This window comes from Cyanistes caeruleus, chromosome 1, assembly GCF_971803275.1.
Source record: "Cyanistes caeruleus chromosome 1, bCyaCae1.hap1.1, whole genome shotgun sequence".
NCBI classification, from domain to species: domain Eukaryota; kingdom Metazoa; phylum Chordata; class Aves; order Passeriformes; family Paridae; genus Cyanistes; species Cyanistes caeruleus.
This window is the reverse complement of record NC_141701.1, coordinates 34,619,453-34,640,396: the sequence shown is the minus strand read 5'-3', so window position 1 is coordinate 34,640,396 and position 20,944 is coordinate 34,619,453. Positions and strand designations below refer to the sequence as shown.

Here is a 20,944-nt window from a genome sequence, read left to right as displayed (position 1 = left end):
AAAATCTTAATGGAGAACAGATAACTTCAGTGAAGACTAATCAATTAAATATTTACACTAAAAAAAAATGTTGATTTGAAAGATATGGAGATATGGATTTAGAGATATGAAGTACTGCCATAATTTTTAAAAGCTACTTTTTATTTAACTACCATTTAAAAAAATCCAATAAAACTGTCAAGTCAGACTTTGCCAATTTTAGCACCAAATTAAATTAAACTCTAAATTACACTTTTACTAATGTTTTATCATTGATGTTGCTGCTATTCAAAGTAAAGCAATATCTCAGGAGTAAGAAGTCCATACCCCTTGCTTAAGGTGGCAAAGAAGTGACCAGCTGAAGAGTAGCGTCAGCAGATGAGCAGCCAAATGGACAGAGCACAACACCTGCATCCTATTTCAAATACTGCTCCAAAAATCATAGCTCAGCTTTACAGCTGATTGTACTGTATGTAAAATATCGATGATATGCACTTTTCTCCAAAAATTTTCTTATAGACAGATGTCACCATTGCTCTACTCAGGAGTTACATATTGTCACCTCTCATCATGCATAAAACCAGACAATGGTCCATGCTAAATTTACAATCACTAACTGTATTTTGTTGTACTGTAACAGAAAAAAAAAAAATTCAATAAGCCTCTATAGTAGTTAACAGCATGTCTGATTTCTTTCAAGTTCATGAAGCCCCTGTATACACATAAGGCAGTAAACACAACCTTGCATTTCTTCTTTCCTGCCTTAATGGTTTTTACACCCACATCACACTGCTTTCCTATTTAAGCCCCAATCAGATCCACAGGAGAGGGATTCAGTGAAGCTTGAGGACAGAAACCACTGGGATGTGTGTTTGAGGGTCTCCTCACACAAATCGGTGTACATGACACAACAGTCAGACTGTACTGTCTAGAGGGCTTGCTTTATAATCTGTGAAATACAATGGAGCTGTGCTTGGGGGCATCTCGATGACACTTAAGATAGATCGACCTACTGAAATAAAGTACCACAGAAACACAAGATTAGTATCAGTGTCTAATTCTCTGGATGACATACAGACTGGATAGAAATTCAGTTTACAGTAAAAAAAACATTTTTCTGTTTTATTTCTAACTTGAATGCACAGTCTAAAGTCAACAGAAGGGCCAAAGGGTTATCAATTTAATTTCATCTGCATAAGTCATAAGATTATTGTTAACCATTCTAGTGATATATGAAAAATGTAAGAAAAAAACTGTTTCTCATCAATTTTAATTAAGAAGAAAATAAATAGCCGAAGTATGGTTATTTCTGCCCTTCCCTTTGTCAGGATCTTTCACAAAGAAATCAAGAAAAGGACTGTGTTTTTTTTTTTAAAAAAAGTAAGCACTAACATACGAATTAATAGGATGACAAAAGAACAACTTTGAATTACTTATGCTCATTTTTAAAACAAGCAAGTTTCAATTTAGTGTTCTCTCTTCAAACAAATCCGTTTAAACAGATATTTTTGCTGCACAAAATCAAGATAATTATCTCCAAAACAGAAACAATTACACTAGAAAGGGAGGGACATAATCCATTTACATATTACTTAAATAGAACAGGTCTTTCTTACAGTAAATATATCAGTATTTTGCAACATAGGTTCAAGCCCCGCCTGTACTCATCATGTCAGAATCGTGAAGCCCAAGTTGTCCTTTTAAGCTGCCTGTAATTGGATGCCTACATGTGCTTTGTACTATCCAGCACCGGTACTTCCCTGACACTTCCAGATGAGGCGGCGCTGACACAGCTGCACTACAAACCCAACACCCCTCCTTCGGCCCGAAGCAGGCAAACGTCCCCACATCTTGGGAATCCAACACCATGGGGGTTGGACTAGATGATCTCCAGAGGTCCCTTCCAACCCTAACAACTCCGTGATTCTCTTATCATCCGTGGCCGCTCCAGCTCTGCCATGCATGAAGGAAGCTCTCTTCCCCATCAGCTGTTTCTCCACCACGATCGACTCGCCTAAGGCTCTCCCTCGCACATCTCCCGGACCATCCCTCTCCCTCTCCAGCTCTTCTCCCGGCTCCGAAGGGCCACCAGCTCCAGACACGGCCTGGTGTCATTGTCTCTCGTTCTCCGCCACCCCCTCTTCCTCACCCTTCCCTCCTCCCTCACCACTGCCTGTCACCTGCTCCCTCCCCGCCGGCCGTCTGCTTCCAGGTCAGCTCCGCTCAGCTCCGTGTCTGCCTATTCATCCTGCGAGCGGGGAGGAGGAGGGAAGGAGGAGGAGGAGGAGGAGAGCCCGACAGGCGCCGCAGCGCCCTCGCCACTGCTGTCAGCACGGGGCCGCTCCCGGCGAGGGGCGATGCTCGCCCGCAGCCCAGGGCGCCCACACCTCCGGGGAACTGTGCTGCACTACCCAAACCCGTGCCACGGCTCAGTCCGCGACCCCACCGCTCCCGGCCCTTCCCTGCTGGGCAGCCCCTCTGCCTCATTCCCCCAGAAGCCCCACAGCCTCCCCGCAACACAAACACGCACAGGCAAAGCGGGCCCCGAAGCGCACCCCGACCTCTGGCCACCCCTTCCCTGCCCGCACGGGCTGCGCCTCACCTAGTGCCACCTCGCAGGCTTTGCGCAGCTGGGAGTGATGCGCCTTCTTCACCTCCTTGTCGGCCAGGATCTTCTCCAGGGCCCGGGTCAGAAACATGTTTTTCGTCTTCTTCCCTTCATACATGGGCGCGATCGAGCCGTGAGAGGAGGAGGAGGAGGGTGGAGCGGGGAAGTGAGAGCGGGGCACCGGCCTCTCCCAGCGGGAGCGCTGCCAGGGGCCGCGGCGGCCGCGGGGGAAGGGCTCCCTCGCAGGGCGTCCCGACACCCGCTCGGCGGCTCCCCCGGGGGAGGCTGGGGTGGGCCCGGGCGGCGCCGACAGCCAGCCCCCGCGGCTGAGGGAAGACGAAGCCTTCTCCTCCCGCCCCTGATGCGTGTGTGCGCGGACGGCGCCCGTCAGTCCCCGAGCCGCCCCCGGTCCGCGCCCGCCTCCATCAGCACCGGCGGCGGCGGCCGCAGCAACAACCTGCCCTCGCCATGTTGGAAGGAAGCGACGTCAGGGCCGCAGCCGGAGCGGGAGGAAGCGGCGGCCGTGTCCCGGGAGGCAGGGCGGGCGGAGGGAAGCGGGAGGCACTCGTCTTCTGCCCGCCCCACGGCCGCGCTACAGGTGGAGCGGAGCGGCGGAGGCAGCGAACGGGGACGCACGGAGATGGCCGCTGCCACCTGGGAGCTGGATGAGGAGGAGGGGCAGGGCTTCCCTTCCGGGCCACCAGCGCTAGGAGGTGGAGGAGGAGACGGAGGAGGAGGAAGGTTCCCCCAGGATGCGCCACCTGCCCCTGAAGGGCGGGCTTCGCCGAGGCTGGGGCAAGGGCCTCCCTCGGAGAGGAGCTGCCCTCCTTCCACGGCCGCCGCCTTCCCTGACGAGAAACGCCCGGGGTTCCGGCTCACGGCGTTCCGAGAGGAGGGCAGCCCCCGACACCGAGGGACGCAGAAAGGACGGGAGAAGCGCTTTGGGGCGTGGGAGGTGTCCGGGCTCCCCGGGGCGCTCCCTCAGCCCCTCCCCTCCTGGTCCTGTAGTCCTGCCCGCACCGCCCCTCGGGCGCGGAGGAGCGCTGTACCTGCGAGCACCTGTGGTGCTCTTCCTCTGTCGCCTGCATCCTCTAACTAAAGCACTGTCGTCTCGCGTTCCTTCCCAGTTTCTGCACGTGCACTAAGAGTATAGAGCATTGAAAAAAATAATAAAAAGCTCAGGTCGACCGTGCCTAACTGGTAAGCAGCAAAAACATGACAGGGCTAGCTTTTCCACTCAAGAGTACTAGTACACCAGTATTTAAAAGTCGAATGTGGTGCTAACAAGGCAGATCTGGTTTAGAAAATTTTTACCAGATTAAAAAAAAAGGAAAAAAATCTTAGAAATTAATTTGGAAATGAAAGCGCAGAAGTTCTAGATGTACCTTGCAAGCACAGTGGGACGAGGCTATAGCATCAGTGTGCAGAAAGCAGGGATGGTTATGGAAACCAGGGGGCATCTCTGACCTCTGAGGACAGAGCCAGCACACGGCAAAGAGGTTATCCCCAAGAAGCCTTTCAGTCTGTCCTCTGTGCCCGTGGTTCTGATGTATCAGTCTGGAACACAGCCTTTGGAAGTTCATCCTGACACCTTCCTCACGGAGCATTCGAGAGTTTGCCCAGCCTGTCGTGCAGCTCTGCTCAGGCCTTGTAAGGAGTTTATTTGGGCACCTGTTTCCTTATCTACAACGGAGCCATTGTAGCTGTATTAGTAAAGGTACAGTGATCTCAGCCCCTCCATGAAGAGGCACCTAATGCTGCCCAGTGTTGCTTAGCCCAGCTTCCCAAATGAGAAATTATTTTTGCCAGAGTGACTTGTTGCCTTATGGGTATCTCTGTTTGACTTTTTAAGGAACACACTGGCCCAGGGAATTCTGCTAAAGTTAGAGGTGAATGCAAGGCGTGACTGAGCAAAACACTTTTTCTGCTGAAATCACTTTATTTGTATCAATGGCTTTTTCTGGTTATTGGCTGTTTTGCCATCCAACTGATAAATAATACAAAAAATATGAAGAGAGCATATTTGATTTTAGAATTGTGACAGCTTTGTGAGAGAGTTAGAACTCGTATCACCAAGCACATTGATTCGTGAAAAAAAGATCGTATTCAGATTGTGTTGATTTATTCAAAAGACTATGTCTTCAGCTGCAAAATTGCTAAGCATACCTAAATTATTTCTAGTAATTTATTAATGGAAAACCATTTGCCTTTTGGCTAAATCTTAATTTTTAATTACTTTGATCTTTCAAAGCTGCCTGCTAGTGACCACATGGCAAAAATTGAGAATTTCCATGGAGTTCTTGCTAGTGATCTTGCACAAACCATTTGAGTCCAGATTCCCTTAGCCAAGTCAGAGCTTACAAATGTTATTTAGCAAATTGAGTTTGCTATTGATTTTCACAGTCCATTTAGCAGAAATACACTTGCAATATGAAGAAAAAGGGTATCTGTATGTAGAGAGCATTGAGCACTGCAGTTATCTGTTTTGTTCATATTAATGTCTATTTTAATGTTCTGTACACAAGATAATTTTATGTGTAAAATGTGTTTTAGTTGAGCATATAGAATTACTGTTGAAGTGTCTGAAGAAAAAGACCTGTCAAAAGGAGACTCAGTTCCATGTCTCTCATTCCTGCTCTATTATGAATGCATGTTTTGGTTTGGGTATTTTTTAATGTGGTTTGAATCTTCAAATTCTGTTTTCAATTTCCAACAACTGCTACTCTGTTGACTCAATTTGTAACTTGGCACAGCTGGCAATCTACATCTACATTCTAGTCACAAGGAAAATAGTACCTAAACTCTGCAACAGTCTAGAGCCTGCTTCTGAAGTTACACAGGAGATCTTATTGTAAATCACCTGTCCAGTAGGTTAACATTCAGTTTCCTCCCCAAAGCTGAGGCAATAAGGGTGGAAAGCATCAGAGAGAAAAAGTCCCATGCCCTCATTTAAGGACAAGATATGAATGGTGATCAGCTTGTGTGTTGGATCCCAGTGTTTTGAATGAAGTCACTTGTTATGACAACTTAATTTACTAGGTAAGACAGCTGTTAAAATAATGTTTGGTCAATTATAAAAAAAGTTATGGACTTTGAGGAAACATTTTGAGACTACAGACCATAAGGAATGTGGTTAACTCTTTGCTGATTACTTTAAAACTAGTGGTTTATCTCTAGTGAAAGGAGAATGATAAGAATGACAAGGTCTAGAAGATCTAGAATACTTGTCTTACATGGGTTCCTGACTAGAATCACTTAGGTTGGGAAAGATCTTTAAGGTCATTGAACCTAACTGTAAAGCCAGCACTGCAAAATCCACCACTAAACCGTGCCTTTAAATGCCACATCTACATGCCTTTTATATATACCTTCAGGAATGGTAACTTAATTACTTCCCTGGGCAGCCTGTTCAGAAGATGACAAATTTCTTTTTGGTGAAGAAATTTCTATTAGTATCCAATCAAAACCTCCCTTGGTGCAACTTGGGGACATTTCCTCTTGTCCTATCATGTGTTACTTGGGAGAAAAGGCTGACACCCACCTGGTTACAATCTTCTTTCAGGTAGTTATAGACAGCAATAAGGGCCTTGATGGGCCTCCTCCAGGCTGAATAATTCCAGCTCTCGCAGCTGCTTCTCAAGAGATTTGTGCTCCAGACCCTTCACCAGCTCTCTTGCCCCCCTCTGGACATGCTCCAGCACCCCAATGCCTTTCTCTCTATCGAGGGGCCCAGAACTGAACACAGGGTTCAAGGTGTTGCCTCACCACTGGCGAGTACAGGGGAACAATCACTGTCTGGTCCTGCTGGCCACACTGTGCCACTGACCTTCTTGGTCACCCAGGCAGATGCTGGCTCAAGTTCAACTGCTGTCTACCAGCTCCCTCAGGTCCTTTTCCAATGGGCATCTTTCTGGCCACGCTTCCCCAAACCTGTAGCATTGCATGGGATTGTTGTGACTCAAGGGCCAGAGCTGGAAATTGGCCTTGTTGACTTGTTAAACCTCTGAAGGTTCTCCTTGGCCTATGGATTCAGCCTGTCCAGAGCTGCAAAGGCTTCCTCCCCTTCAGGTGATCAACACTCCCACCCAACTCGGTGTCATCCACAAAGTGACAGAGGGTATACTCAATCCCTTTGCCAAGGTTGTTGATACAGTCATTGAACAGCACTGGGCCCACTACAGAGCTCTGAGGGGACAGATTGTGCCATACAACAGCAGTGCCTTGCAAAGAAATCCAAAATTCTTGTTGTATACAGTGATTCTAATGGCTGAATTGTTTTGGTTTCAACATGCAGATCTTTGCTTTACTAGTAATTTGTTTTACTAGTAAATGTCTGACCAAAGAACTGTACTCCTCATAGCTGAACAGATTCCCATGTGTTTGCTGAAGTCCTCAAGATGTGGAAAAGGACTGTTGATTGTTCTTTCTGCTTAAACTGCAGAGCCTGCTGGCAACATGATCTATGAAATATTATAGTTGTCCAGTCAAATCTGAGGCATGTTTTCTGTCCAGCCTAAAAGAAGCATGTAGTGTATGTGCCCTAAAGCAGAAAACCATCATGCTTTCTTGAGCCTTAACATTTAAACATAGGGCAGCACAAGAGAAAAAAGTGTATTTGAGAAACACTGCAAAAATTACTGTCTAGTACATTTTTATTTACCAGTTAATTGGAATATTCCAGAAGCTATTTATATTGTTTCATATATTTAAACTGTTTTGAGTGAGTGTTAGATACTTGTTTAGCAAAAAAACTGTAGAGAACTTTCCATGTGAGAGGGAACAATTAGCACCTGCTTCTGCTGGCTTTATGTACCACAATTGTATGTAGTGCTTGTTTGAAAATGCTGATAAGCTAGGATTAGAAGCCTTTGCCTAAAAGTCTGATGAGCAGTAAAAGAGAATATTAAAAGTGCAGTTTCATGCTTAGAAAAAGCTGATGATTTTTGGCTGTTCTGCCTCCCAAAGGAACTTTTCACCTGTATGAGCTCCCATCCACTTTCTTGTGTTGGTCCAGCTGTGTAACTGTTCCATCAGTTAGTAGACCTGTGGTTCAGCCAAAAATCAGTTTCATAAGAAAAAAAAAAAAAAAAGTGGGATCAGTGAGTTGATCAGACTTACCTGAATATTCAGTAAATCTTACACAAGAAAGGAAGTGGGGAATGTGGGTGATGAGGAGAGCTGCTGCTTATGGTGGCACTGTCTTCTTAAATCATCTTGATGAGATTTGAAGCAGTACAGTGATAATTAGACTGTGATCACTTTAAGCTAGAATAAGACAGAACTACTACTAGAAGATGCAATCCTTCCTTCTCCTACCTATATGTTTCTTATTTTGTCAGTGTAAACATTTGCATTGCTGTGTGGTGAATTATGTGCTGAATTATATTCAGAATTTAATTAGATTGAAATTAACCTGGCAAGGAACAGACTATTTTGAATTCAGATATATTTCATGTCCTAGTTCAGCAGGCAACCTCACTTTGTTTGTTTTACCTCAGGGGAGTGGATAACACAAGAACAGGAGCACAAAAATAGGTAAGAAGAGGTCAGGCTGTTTTTTTTAAAAAAAAAAAAAAAAAATTTAAATATAATAATTTTTTCATTTTAATTTTTAATCTTAATTTTTTTATGTGATTGCTACAGTATTTGTTTATGCCAACTTAAAGTATAGCTTAGGCTACTACTATTAATACAAGTTTTCTTGATTGTTTCCATGATGCAAGAGAGCACTCAGCCTGTCTCTGTATGTAACCCCATATATAGGATGGATAGGTCCATAGATAGGGCTAGTGTATTCCTGCCACTGCATATGAACCCTTAATGATGGTGGCTCACTTGTCACCTTTAGCTCCCGTATAGTACTTTGCATCTGTTCCCATCCTGTTTTCATCTACTAGATGCAGATAATCAGTGCATAATAGATCAGAGTCCAGATGGATCTGACAGATGGGAACCTGGAACAGGATTGTTCCAGGCAAAATCACAGCTGTGATTTTGTTCTAAACTGCAGGCACCTTGGTGGAGAAGTTTCCAAGATTCTTACTGAATGCATAAGATTTAACAGGTCTGCTGGTGGTGCTTGGTCATGTAATACTGAGGTACAGACCAAGCATTCCTCTCGGTCTCTTTATGGACTCACAGGACTGCCGCCCTTGTAAAAATAGGTAAAGCATAATCCAGAGTGTTCAGCGTATTCATTATGCAAGGGATCACAGTCTGCCAACCAAACTACAAGAGATATACTCACCATAAATGTACTTGAATATTTTGAGAGTTTTTGTTGTTTGGGTCTTTTTCTCACATAAATTCAGGAACTGTAGAGGTCATTTTGTTCACAGGGTGAGTATTCTAACAGGTTGCAGTATATCCACTGTTGCACTGAATGAGAAAAAAAACAAGTGTTAGTAGAGGGAATATGCACCAGTAGGTAGGTTTGTTCCAAACATTTGTACAAAAGCATATAACACCCTGGAGTGACCAGTAAGGAAATAAACATCCATCACTGCAAGGAGGCTCTTTCAAAGTGACAAATTCATATCTTAAAAGCTAAGAAGTACAGACTCTTGATGTATTGAAATACATTCCTGATACTACAGTTAAGTGAGGAAACATACTCCTAGCAAAGCATTTCATTTGCTAGTTTAATGTAGGATAAATGTCAGAGAGCAGTGAAGGAAAAAATCCCACCTCTTGTGGCTGATGGAATAAAGTTTTGAATTGTGTCTGAAAACTGTGAGAGGATATCAAAAGATCCTGGCTGTAGCTTGAATTCACATGCTGGAAGTTATACCAGTGCATCTGATGGAATATGATTCTATTTTCTAGTTCTTTTTCTGTGGGAATACATTTTCTTCTAGCCTACCTATAGGAGTTTTCAACTTGTTCTTTCTTCTGCATCTGCTTCTGCAGATGAATACCTTACTTCCATGCCACCCGGAGCATACTGTACCCTAATACTGTGAATGAAGAAGGAATGCAATTACCCATCTTGAAAACAGAAGGAAATACATTTAAAAAAAAAAATTGGTCATACAGGGTTTTAAAAAAGTTTCTCCAGTAGTTTTTCAAACTTAAGGGCCTGATTATGGACGTACCAGCCCTGTCTGAAAAGGTGATTTTCTGGGACACTCAGTTGAAGAAGAGGTGCTTTTTGAGGAAAGTAGTAATGAATAGCACATATTCACCCTGAATCAGGAACATACTATACAATATATATAGTTATTGTTGTATGTGAGACTATGCAAATGCATAGGATGGTGACTCCTTCATGACAGCAAATATTTCTGTCTCTAAATGCCAACCAAGAATATAAAGTTCTGACAATTTCCTGAGAACCTTCACACTGCAAAAGAAGATATTTGGAGAATGTATGGCAAAGCTAGCAATGAGATCTGCTGAGTTATTGCTTCTCCCAGCCAACTCCAGAAGATAAAATTGCTAAGCAACTATTATTGCATTATAAGGAGAAACTATTGAAGAGGAGGAAGCCACAATGTGATCGCCCTTTTTCCTGGGAGGTGCTGTCACAACCATTATGGATTTCCTGGATTACTCTGTAGGTGAGCCTAGTTAATTAGTTACCTCCTCAAATACCTGTAGTAAGAAGGGCTACTATAGTATATAGCTTATGCCACTTTCTTAGTCTCCAGTGTCAGTTCAAAAATGGGAATAATCTGACAAATGAGAAAAGTAACAAATTTACTGAAAATTACATCTCTTCCACCTTTATATCCTAGCTTCAGTCTCCTGAAGGCCTTTGTGACTGATGTGACATGATCAGTGTAAAGCATGCTGAGTTGTCCTACAGATTAGTAATTAAATAGCCTAGATATTGGGTGCATGAAGCATTAGTCTGAATCGAATTTTTATATGCTGGGTGCCTCTTTTCCCCTTGATCTGAGGTGAATTTTCACTGTAGCACTGTAGAACTTGAGCATGTTCAAAGGTTTATGAAGATGCCTTTCAATGAGCTGCTAATAATGAAAAGTTGAGAAAAAACAGTTGAAAATGAAAATCAACTGGGAAAAGTTGAATGGAATTCAGCTGGAGAAAAATATCCCTTAAATCTCTGGGCAGGGTAAGTGAAATTAATAACAAGGGTGGTTTCCAAGTATTTTAATATCTGTGTTGAAACACTTAGAGAGGTCATAAAAGTCATGTAAATTAGGGTGCGAAACAATGAGACTGAAGCAATAACCACTTTTAAATGCCATGAAATGAGCTTTGAATCTGCCTGATTGTTTCCTCCAGCAACTGCAGTGGGTCGTTTCCTGTCAAAAATGCAATAACTGATGTTTGAGCATATACTTCATGAATTGTGGTCTTCATGACATGAATGAAAGATTTTTAATATGAATAACTTGAAAGATAAAATTGAATGGAAGTTATGGATACTTTTTCCTGAAAGAAAGACATTAAAGAAGCCCTGCAGTGGCTCATACTAATATGCCAGTTAACTAACCATTTGCTAGGTGTGTACTTACTCAAATATTTTTACAGGACATTTTGAAACACCTGCAACAATCTTGATTAGACTTACATTATGTTTCTAGTTTCAAGTCAAATGTCTCAGCTGATGTGCAATCTGGATAATGAAAAAATGAAGTGACTGCTTCACAGCATGTACAATGGATGGTTTTTCATGACATTGAAAGCTGCTGCTGTCTGGGTTTTGGTGCAGGCAGACCTGGAGTGTTTTGATATCTGGAGGTTTATACTGTGTGCTGTTTCTTTGTTTTACAATTTTAAGTCTTTCCATACAGAAGTATGGACAGTGGCTATTAGAATATTTTGCTGTGCTACTGGTACTGTTGAAGTTCAATTTATAATTTTTGTAGCTAAGAATGTCAAACAAATGTTATTGGGCTGGTAAAAATCTCATCATAGTTTGTGAGACGTTCAGCAGATAGTTTTACAGGGCCCTTGTAATGGATATATAACAATACAAATCAACACTAATGATAATCCTTATGGTGTTTTATATATACCTGCTCCAAACTTACATCCTTGGCTAGCTCTGGGACTAGATACACTTAGCAATAAAAGTTTAGGTACATTTATTTAATAGCAGGTTATAGCATGGAGCTTGAATTGGTCTGCATGGGATGGGGGTCATGCCTCTGGATTGCTGCAGGTGTCATCCTTAAAGTACTCCCCTGACAAACCACTTCTATTCATTAGTTTCTCCTTCCTTAAATTTTCCTGGTTTAAACTCTTGTCAGCACATTGCTTCTCATATGCTCACCGTTCTAGAAGAGAAATTATGTGTTATTGTGCATAAGGATATAATAACAAGGATATTAATGTGCACAAATGGCATGAACATACATCTAAGAAGGATGCAATATGGTGCAGTTTTTCAAAATTAAACCTGCTGGCAGTGAACTCTCTCACGTGCATGAGGTCAGTCCAGGTGTGGACACTTAGAAACCAGAGTATTCAGCATGGGTACCTGGAATTTCTTTTTTTGGTGCAGCAGTATGTATGACACCTTCAAGATAGCTGTCTTAATCCTAAGGTGTAATAGTTCATGGAGAAATATGTAAAAGAGGGTACACAATTGTGCAATTCTTTATAACAGCAATTTGAGGTATTCATATCACATAATACGAGACCCCATCAGAATTTTCCCCCAGTTTGAGGAGGTTTAAGTTCCCACTTTCACTTTTTACTGTGGTGCTGTATCAAAGGTAGATTAAAATGCAAATTTGCTTTAAATTCATGGTGTACTGTGTAAGAATGAGGCTGTGTCCTTTGAACTAGATGTGAGCTCTCTATGGAAGCTGACTGTGCTCTGGTGTTAAAATCCAAGAGATAACAGCAGTGCTTTTTTAGGCAAATTTTGCATATTTGTGCACATTTGGTAAAAGTGGTCACTCTGTGAAATATAGTATTAAAACAGTCTGGTGCATCTGCAAACATAAATTTCACTGCAGTAATTGCAGAAATGTTAATTTAAAAAAAAATCACAGAATACAAAAGTCTGAGGTTGCTTTTACTATGTCATTTATTAGAAAGTATTTATTTCACACATACAATTGTGATAAATGTTTTACCATCAACTTGTGACAGCATTTTATTTTACTTGCTCATAAAAAACTCAGAGTGAGTTTTCTTTTTAATGAAGGTATTGGCTTTTACAAGAAAAAGATTGCTTTTGCAGTGGGAAGCTGAAGAGGTTATAGTTTACTTTGAATATTTGTTTGCTAGTTTCTATTACTGATAATTTGCATCAAACATGGAGTTCTTATACATTCTTATAAAAATAAGATAACATTTTCACTTTAAACTCAGGATCCTTTAAATATCAGAAACAAGAAAAAGAGATAATTGACAAAGGAGACTGACTGTTTACAGGGGCATTTACTATAGATTCAGCAGGCAGCTGACAGCCAAGCAGCTACTGGGGTAAAATCCACACGGTCTTAACAATCCTGGAATTTGCTGATTTCAGTGACAGATTTGGAACTGCCTTATGGTAAAATCTGAATACTCTGCATTGCTTGATTATTCAGGTACTGGTATACTATGTGTCTTTGGTATTTTCTGTATTCTGTATAGTAGCGTTTTTTTTTGACTTCTAAAAAATCTGTCCAGGAAAAAAAGAAGAATTCACCAAGCAGCTAACTCATTAGACTAGTGTTAGATGGCTAATTGTTATTTATGGGGGCTCTTACATTTTTGGCTCTCTCCAGCAAAATAAAAGGACAAAAAATGAAATGTGAATGTAGAGTAACAAAAATAGCAGGTGGGATTAAAAGAGACATGAGAGACAGAAAAGGAGAAGCATTCATGGTCCACAGCACCTGAAAGGTACCAGGCTCCACTTGTGGTGGCTGAATAAATTAGGCCTGCCTGAGTTAAAGTTATGTGACAGAAATACATATAGGAAGCTTGCTGATTATGTGGACATTATTTTCTGTTAGACAAGTATTTATAGCTAAAATAAATAACATGTATTTTTAAGACTCATAGGCTGACTCTTGCTATGCAAAAAGAATGCCGTCTAATGAGTAACTCGTGCAGTATCGATGGCACCAAGCCTAAGGTAGACGTGACCTGTCATCCACTGCATCCTTTATTTTTCTCTGCCATCTACAGACCTAACCAAGTCGATTTAGTTTAGATAAATAGCTTTGACCCATGAGTCAGATGAGTTAAATCCCACCTTCAGAGCAGAAAGACCATGAAATTTTTCTCCCAGACAGGTGAAAGTTGAAAGCCTGCCACCCCAGAGAATGAATACAGAAAAACAGAAGGTGAATGGCAGCATTGGTAAGCCTGTAACTCTAACACCTCTTTGTTCTTTGTATCCTGCATTAACGTGTCCCAGCAGGAGGTACAAGGGTACCTATTTTTTTTTATCCAACACCTAAGAATGGGTAGATTTACTAGGATATCTCAGAAATCTGAATTAAAGCTTTTGGCTGTAGGATTATTGACAGTTTTTGTCAATATGCTGAAGTATACTGACTGTGCTGCTAAAGGTTTGGATCTTTTTTATGTTGATATATATAATTGTCAGGGAACACCTAATGAGAAGTAGAGAGAGAGAGTTCATGATTCAAGTGTGTGAGCCTTTATATGCTATATTCTCTTGTATAATGAATTTGCAGAGTTTAAGGATTATTTATTTATTTATTGTTCCTTTTTAAAATAGGTATATATTAGGCAAATGGACTGACTCTGGCTGTGTTAAAATAATTTCCCACACTGAAAGGCAAGTAAAATGATACATATCCAATAGTTTTTGTGTTCCTTGCAGCCTTGACTTCTGTACTCCAGTGAATCTGAGCACTGAAGTGTGATTTAAATAGATGCACATTGTCGAGATTTAGGGAATCCTAAGAAAGACTTCCTTAGAAACATTCCTGTGAAAGTCTCATCTCCTTGGTTGCAGTGCTGCTTTTTGCTTGGAATTTATTATGTCTTTAATTTTATACTGTATATTGGTTGTGCTGCAACTTTATCTTATTCAGCTATGGTCTCAATCTGTTCTTGAAAAGCGGTGTACTTATGAAAGTGCATTGAAATGCAGGAGAATTGAGAAGAATCATCTTTGTGTGGCATTATGGGTGTTTAAAGAAAAGTGGAGGAAGAAATGCATTTCTGCTGTGCAGTGGGATCAATATTTTGATGAATTTTATGGCAAGCGAGGCTTTCCATAGAGGAAGCTAATCTTAACCCTCTTTTAGTTTCCAGGGCCTTATAGGAGCTACGTTGTTCTTATTATACTTATGATTGTTCCCTTGTGGAAATACCTCCTAAATATAATGCAGACAACTTCTGCTACTTCTATATGGATTCCACTGCTCTGCTTCTTCATACATCAGATACCAATCTGGCTTGGCTCTGTTAGGATTTATCCACAGGTACAGCTGGAGAGGTAAGCTATAAACTTGCATGGAAGGGGAAACACTGGTATTGCCAAGTAAGGTAGTAAGCAATACTAGATAGATACCTTTTACCTCTTTCTAATATCCACGTACACCAAAAATTAATTATGTCACAAGGTCATTGAATATTTAAATAAACATTATCCCCATGGGTATACTCCAAAGGCAGGTAATTTTTTAGGTAAAAGAAGCTTGATTATGGGCTTTGACACCATCAGATGAACAGAGAAGTGATTCTCTTAATTTTAGTGTCCATCTCATCTTCTATGCTTGTTACTTTTAGAAATAATCCTGGCAGAATCTGTTTATTTTACTTATTTGGGGTAAAGTTATTTTTATACTCCTCACAGAGTGTCATTCAGTCTAAAATGACAAATCTTTGCTTGTTTGCCAGATTTTTTCTAAGTTTTGTTCTTCCACCTGTTTGTTTAGTCACTGATAGCTGTTCACTCTCCCAATGTGTCATCTGACCCAGCAGCTCTGGGATTTTCAAACATCAGCAATGTTCAACATTATTTTCTTTCATCTTTCTAAAGTATTGGTGCTTCAGTGATTTTATTCCTGGTTGAAAATAAAGATGCCTTTTTATACTAGTTAATCTCTGCTACTCTTAGGGCATAGTCTTGCTACTTAATTTGGACATTTCCTCTACTCCGTGTTATAGACTTCTGTCCTTTGCCTTTATTTTTAGTCCTGATACCAAGTGAAAATAGAAAACGAACTCCAAATGTCCCACCTTTGCTCTGTGTATTCAGAATTAGGCCATGAAGATGATACATATTGTACTTGGTATAGTTTTGGATAAAACTTTTCATTAATAATTTGTCTTCTGGGATTATTTTTTCTGTCATGTACATACAAACTGTTAGTTTTCAACAGAATGGTAATTGCTGAATCCTTTAAAGGAATTTTTAAGAAATCACCTTTTTGTGTGACCTTCAACAGACACCTAAATGGGAGTTATTCTTGCCCATATTCAGGCTTTAGCACCGATGGGTTGTTTATGATTTTCATAAAGGCAAAAGAAAAAAAAGACAGTGATTCCATCAATTTCAAACAACCCTCTTTCTGATGGGCTGGCTGCCAGTGGATCTGCAGCCAAAGAGGAAGCAAAGGAAAAGGCAAAGGAGCCCTTCCCTGGTGCTGTGCAGAGGAGCGTGAAATGAATGGGGACCTTCATTTCTCTGTTAAGACTCTGACACAGACTAATTTTTTTTGAAAAGTCAAGCAGTCCTGACAGCTGTGAAAACGTTATGTTCCTACTCTCAGCTCCAGAGGAGAGTGCTGTAGAAGAGCTTCCCAACATTCATTAGCCAGTCTGCATCAAAACTGCTGTCTGAGGAATATCCTGGTGTTCAGACATGCTTGCAGCAAGGTATCTGCTGAGGCCTCTGCTGAAGGTTGTACTTATTATCAGCAGGGTTGGGAAGTGTGTGTTTGACAGGTAGTGGACTGCATCTACTGGCTCTCTAAACAGCCTTCAACATGACAGCAACTTCACGTTATTTCTACCTCAGCTTCTTGGAAGAGACTTCATTTCTCACAAAAGAAACCTCACTAAAATAAATACAAAAACATCAAAAGAAAATCTTTAACGTGTGTAAGATAAGAGGGGTTTTTTTAGTCTTAAGTTACTATTTTAAAAATGTTTTCCAGCAAATGGTTAATATATAGAATAATTGTTCATGGGCTGAAGCAGTTCCAAAAATCCTGGTGGCAGTTTATGGGCCTGTAGGCTCTCCAGTGCTCTACTTAACACTTCCAGACTTTCCAGGCACAATCTCAACACCCCTTTTCTCACTCTGGGCAATGGTATAAGACCTTCTTCATTACATACAAGGTAACAAAAGCTTTCTGGGACGCAATCTACGTTTGGAGTGGGGGGCATGACACCCTTGGACAGCCTCTGCCCTAATGTTTATAATAGCAAAACTTGCCCTCTGAGCTCTGTAGGGTGCAGCACACAAAGTGTTTGGCCCATGAGGGGAGATTGTAGATGGTGTGTCAACCGTAGTAGCAGGTATCCCACAGAGACACACTGCAGCAGAAGGGAGAACTTCCTGTGTTGCAGTAGTGAAATCATGTCAAAGGGCTTTTAGGGAGCTGGCCAGACGAGCTGAACTTGCGTGTGCTTCCAGCAGGCAGAGGAGAGATGCTGAACACATGCTGTCTGCCATCAGCAGCCCTGTGGTTGCCAAGAATTGCAGCTACACCATTACATAAGCCATCACACAGTACACATTGTGCAGCCAGACACTGTTTGTGTGTGAATGACTCTGCGTAGGTACGTGGGGAAGTTCACACATGTTAACAGGTTCATGTTTTAAATTTAGTACCAAAAGTTAGGCTGTTTTATAGCCTGAAGTCATCACCTACAGACAGTATTCACTTGTTTTTTGAAATGGAGGGAGAAAAATGGAGGTGCATGCATCATGATAGAGCAAATTTGTCCTGTTAGAGAGGGCTCACGTACAGATTCTGTGCTATCAAGGCCAAAGAGCAGCTGTGGTTCTCCTACAACACTAGTAGGCATGTCACTATTTTAACCCTTACAAAACTGTCTGGCTCACAACAAAATAACAATAGATCTTTCCAAACCATCTCTGAGAATGTGATAATTTAATTCAAACAGCCTAAAGCAATTAGTCTGTATAAAGAGCTTAAAATAGACAAAGATACTATTTTTTTTTTTAAAATAGCTATTTCTAGCTCATTAGCCACAGAAAAATCCTTTACACTCAGCTTTTTGACTGCACTCTGTCAATTCAGCCCAATCAACAAATTTTCTCGATCTAGAAACAAAGCAAAATGAAACAAGGGAAATGAAACAGTGAGTAGGTCAGTCATCTTTGCTCAGCTTTCAAGGCTGCTATAATTGGTTTTTTTCAGTCATGACATGCTTGAAAACAATAAGCCACCTGAAAACTATGGCTGTGATTTTAACAGCTGTATTATTTTCAAGAAAATTGAAAGTCTTGTTTTTAAAGTACAACTTTATCTGACTCTTTTGTGTGTATGTATTTTCAGGCCTAAATTGCTATTTTGCTCAGAATTGAAAAAAAAAATTTCATTAACTGGTTAAAAAAAGAGACACTTCTCCCAGCATTGATCCATCCTGATATGCAGAGGAATAGCCTGGCACATTCAGCAAAAAAGACTAAAACACCTGCTCCCAGTCATACCACAATATTTATTTCAGAAGCTGTTATCTATTATTTTATATAAAGTGTATGCTCCTACAGGTCTGGGGGTAGTTTAAAATATTTCATTTCATGGCTATTCTGCCATATTATTTTTCAAAAAGGCTAAGAAGTGCTAATGTGGCTGGACTTTCAGAGCAGGCAGGACTGATGGAATGTATCGCCCCACATTTTTATGGCAATGGATGGATTTTCCTTGTCACAGGCAAAGTATGTTTTCTGCATGGCTGGGGAAAATGGCAGATTTTTTTAATTAAGATTTGAATCTATTATTTATGAGTGCATTCCCTGATGTCTGAATCCAAGGGCAAGCCCTGCTGTGCTTGATGTGGTCTCTCACAAGAGGGCTTGGAAGGACCTCCACCTTACAAATGGAGAGACCTGAGACTTTCTGCTTGACTGCTCCTGCCTGTCAGGCAACAACAAGCACTCAGGGACTAGAGATTTCCCAGTTCTCAATGTCCTTGCCCCAAACATAGTTTTCTAAGGAGAATCATGTGTTAGCTCACTGCTAGTTCCCAAACTTGCAGATGTTAACAGAAGACCTTGTTGTTAAGGCAGGCCCTTTTGACACCAGGAGCAGCTTAAGGCTGTGAATTTCTGACAAGCTGCTCAACCGGCACATCATGCTTGGGGTGACAGGCACGTTCAACCAAGAAGAGTGAAACCACTCTGGAGTTGTTCCACGTCCTCTAAGATAGACACAGCATCAGCATCAGTACTTCTGACTTGGTGGTGCTGACAGGGCTGGAAAATCTATCGATGCAATCACTCAGAAGGCAGCTCACTCCACATACAGCTTCCCTCCTACACAATGAAGGAGAAGGCAATTACAGCCGTTGGGACTTGAATTTTTTATCCTGAATAATTATGAGAGTCAGGCATACATTAAACACATGGTAAATAATCTACATTTTCTGTGGACAGAAGACTTTTAAATTTCCAACAAATTTACAAATTATTTTGTGTAGTGAGCATTTAAAAATGTTTTTTAAGAAGTGTACCTAATGCCATGGGGTTTATATTAAAAAATTCTTTCTGTAATTTATTTAAATTTCTGTGATCTTATTCCATTTCCTACAGCAGAGCGATAGTTGTATCTCTGTGCATCTGAGATGCATATGTTCTGGTGTTTTACCATCACTGAAGAACTGCTTAAAGATGGTAATATGTGGCTTTTAGGCACGGAATTCAGAAGCACCAATGCATGTGTGAGACCGAATGTGACCACTAAACAAAATGGTGAACTATGGAAATGATGTAGTAATTTTGCACAATCAAAGGAAAGGTCAAAGTGCTTACAAAAGTACTTATTACCCTACCCATGCTACCAAGTATCTTATTTTTTGATATACTTTAAAATACATACATTAAAATGAATGTAAGTATAAAAAGAGAAGGGATTGTTTAACAGATATAAACTGTGCCAGTTGAATACTAGCTTATTTTTTCATAGGAAGTACAAAGCTTTGTTCCCAACCTTAAAGATTAGACACAATATTGTCCATCAATGGCTATTTTGTGCAGTCCTTGACTAGGCAGCTCAATCTGCACAATTCTGTTTTGTATACACAAGTGGACTGGCTCTGGATATAAATGCATGTTGGCATTCAAGGTCATTTTGACTCCTCTTCCAATTCAAATTTTGGAAAAGGTATTGCAGTTCTCAGAAAGGAATTTCAGATTTCCATAGGCTTTATATGTTACGAGTGATCGAATACGCTGACCTTTCTGAGGCAATTTCTGGAAAATACACAAGGAGCTTCACCCAGCAGCAGTGGTCTTTATTCAAGGTTTGAAACAAAGCTCAATACTTTCTTGACCTCTAAAGGCAATTTTTTTATCAATTTATGAATGATGATTTAATGTAATTTGTCATGCTTGTTTTTGGGAAGGGTGACTTGAAGAGGCATGGACCTATTCCTATTAATTAATCTCAGAGGTTTGTTGAAAAAAAATTTAAAGCTATAAAAAAAAAAAAAAGAACAATGTTGTTTTCCATGAAGTGGTTGTAATTATTCTATCAATAATCAATGGAAGTGGAACTTCTGGAATTCACATAATCACTATATATGTGATTTTGACTGCTGCATTACTAAACAGTGTTTTGCTGTTCATGTACTTTTTATTGTGTTGAATGATAAACTGTACCCATGATCATAAAATAAATTCACTTTTCTCAAAACCAGCTTTCAATTCTGTTGTCCTGTAGTCAGTAAAAATTGCTGAAAATTAGTATTCAAGCAGGGTCCATCCATATACTAGTGTGTAGCTTTATTCATGGAAAGGGTTTGATATCAGGTACTTCTAAATGTCAAAGCTTCTTAGATAAATCTAAGAATACTTGCAGTTATTCCTGTCCAAGAAGGTTAATTAGGTCTAAAATGTTAGGTCATTTTGGTACCTAAAGGAGGGTATTTGTTTGTTTCCCTTTCTTGTTCCAAGAGTTCAATTACTTTTCATTACTAGTGGAGTTGTAATGGTATGAAGATAAAGCTGAAATATTTCACATGGTGAACTATTGGACTGTGAGCAGGAATGAAACCATCACATAAGAATCTGGTTGCCTACAGTCCATCCTTGTACTGTAGCAATTCAGAGGTAAATTTGCGTCATGCTAATTAGACATCCCTCATTCATTCTCTCCTTCAGTCTTTTATGTCTTTGTAGTAAGTTCAGTCTTGTCACCTCAATTCAGAATAACACATAATGATTGGTGCTAATAATTTATACTGCTTTCAAGACCATTGGTCAGGAATCTG

The 20,944-nt window shown here is 40.7% G+C and overlaps 1 protein-coding gene across 2 annotated transcripts in view; it reads right to left on the bottom strand.

The window, feature by feature from the left end:
* Window positions 1-3,713, bottom strand: part of ARFGEF1 (ARF guanine nucleotide exchange factor 1) — an 85,509-nt gene extending 81,796 nt beyond the window's left edge. Inside the window, exons 1-2 of one of the 2 annotated variants that reach the window (XM_086885765.1) lie at window positions 3,637-3,713; window positions 2,582-2,695 (exon numbers count right to left, since the gene is read on the bottom strand). In XM_086885765.1, the coding sequence (XP_086741891.1) occupies window positions 2,582-2,678 (97 nt within the window). In that variant the 5' untranslated portion in view covers window positions 2,679-2,695; window positions 3,637-3,713. Of the gene's footprint in view, window positions 1-2,581; window positions 3,069-3,636 lie in introns of those variants that run through there. The other variant, XM_086885769.1, reaches the window with a different exon arrangement.
* Window positions 3,714-20,944: the final 17,231 nt, after the last annotated feature.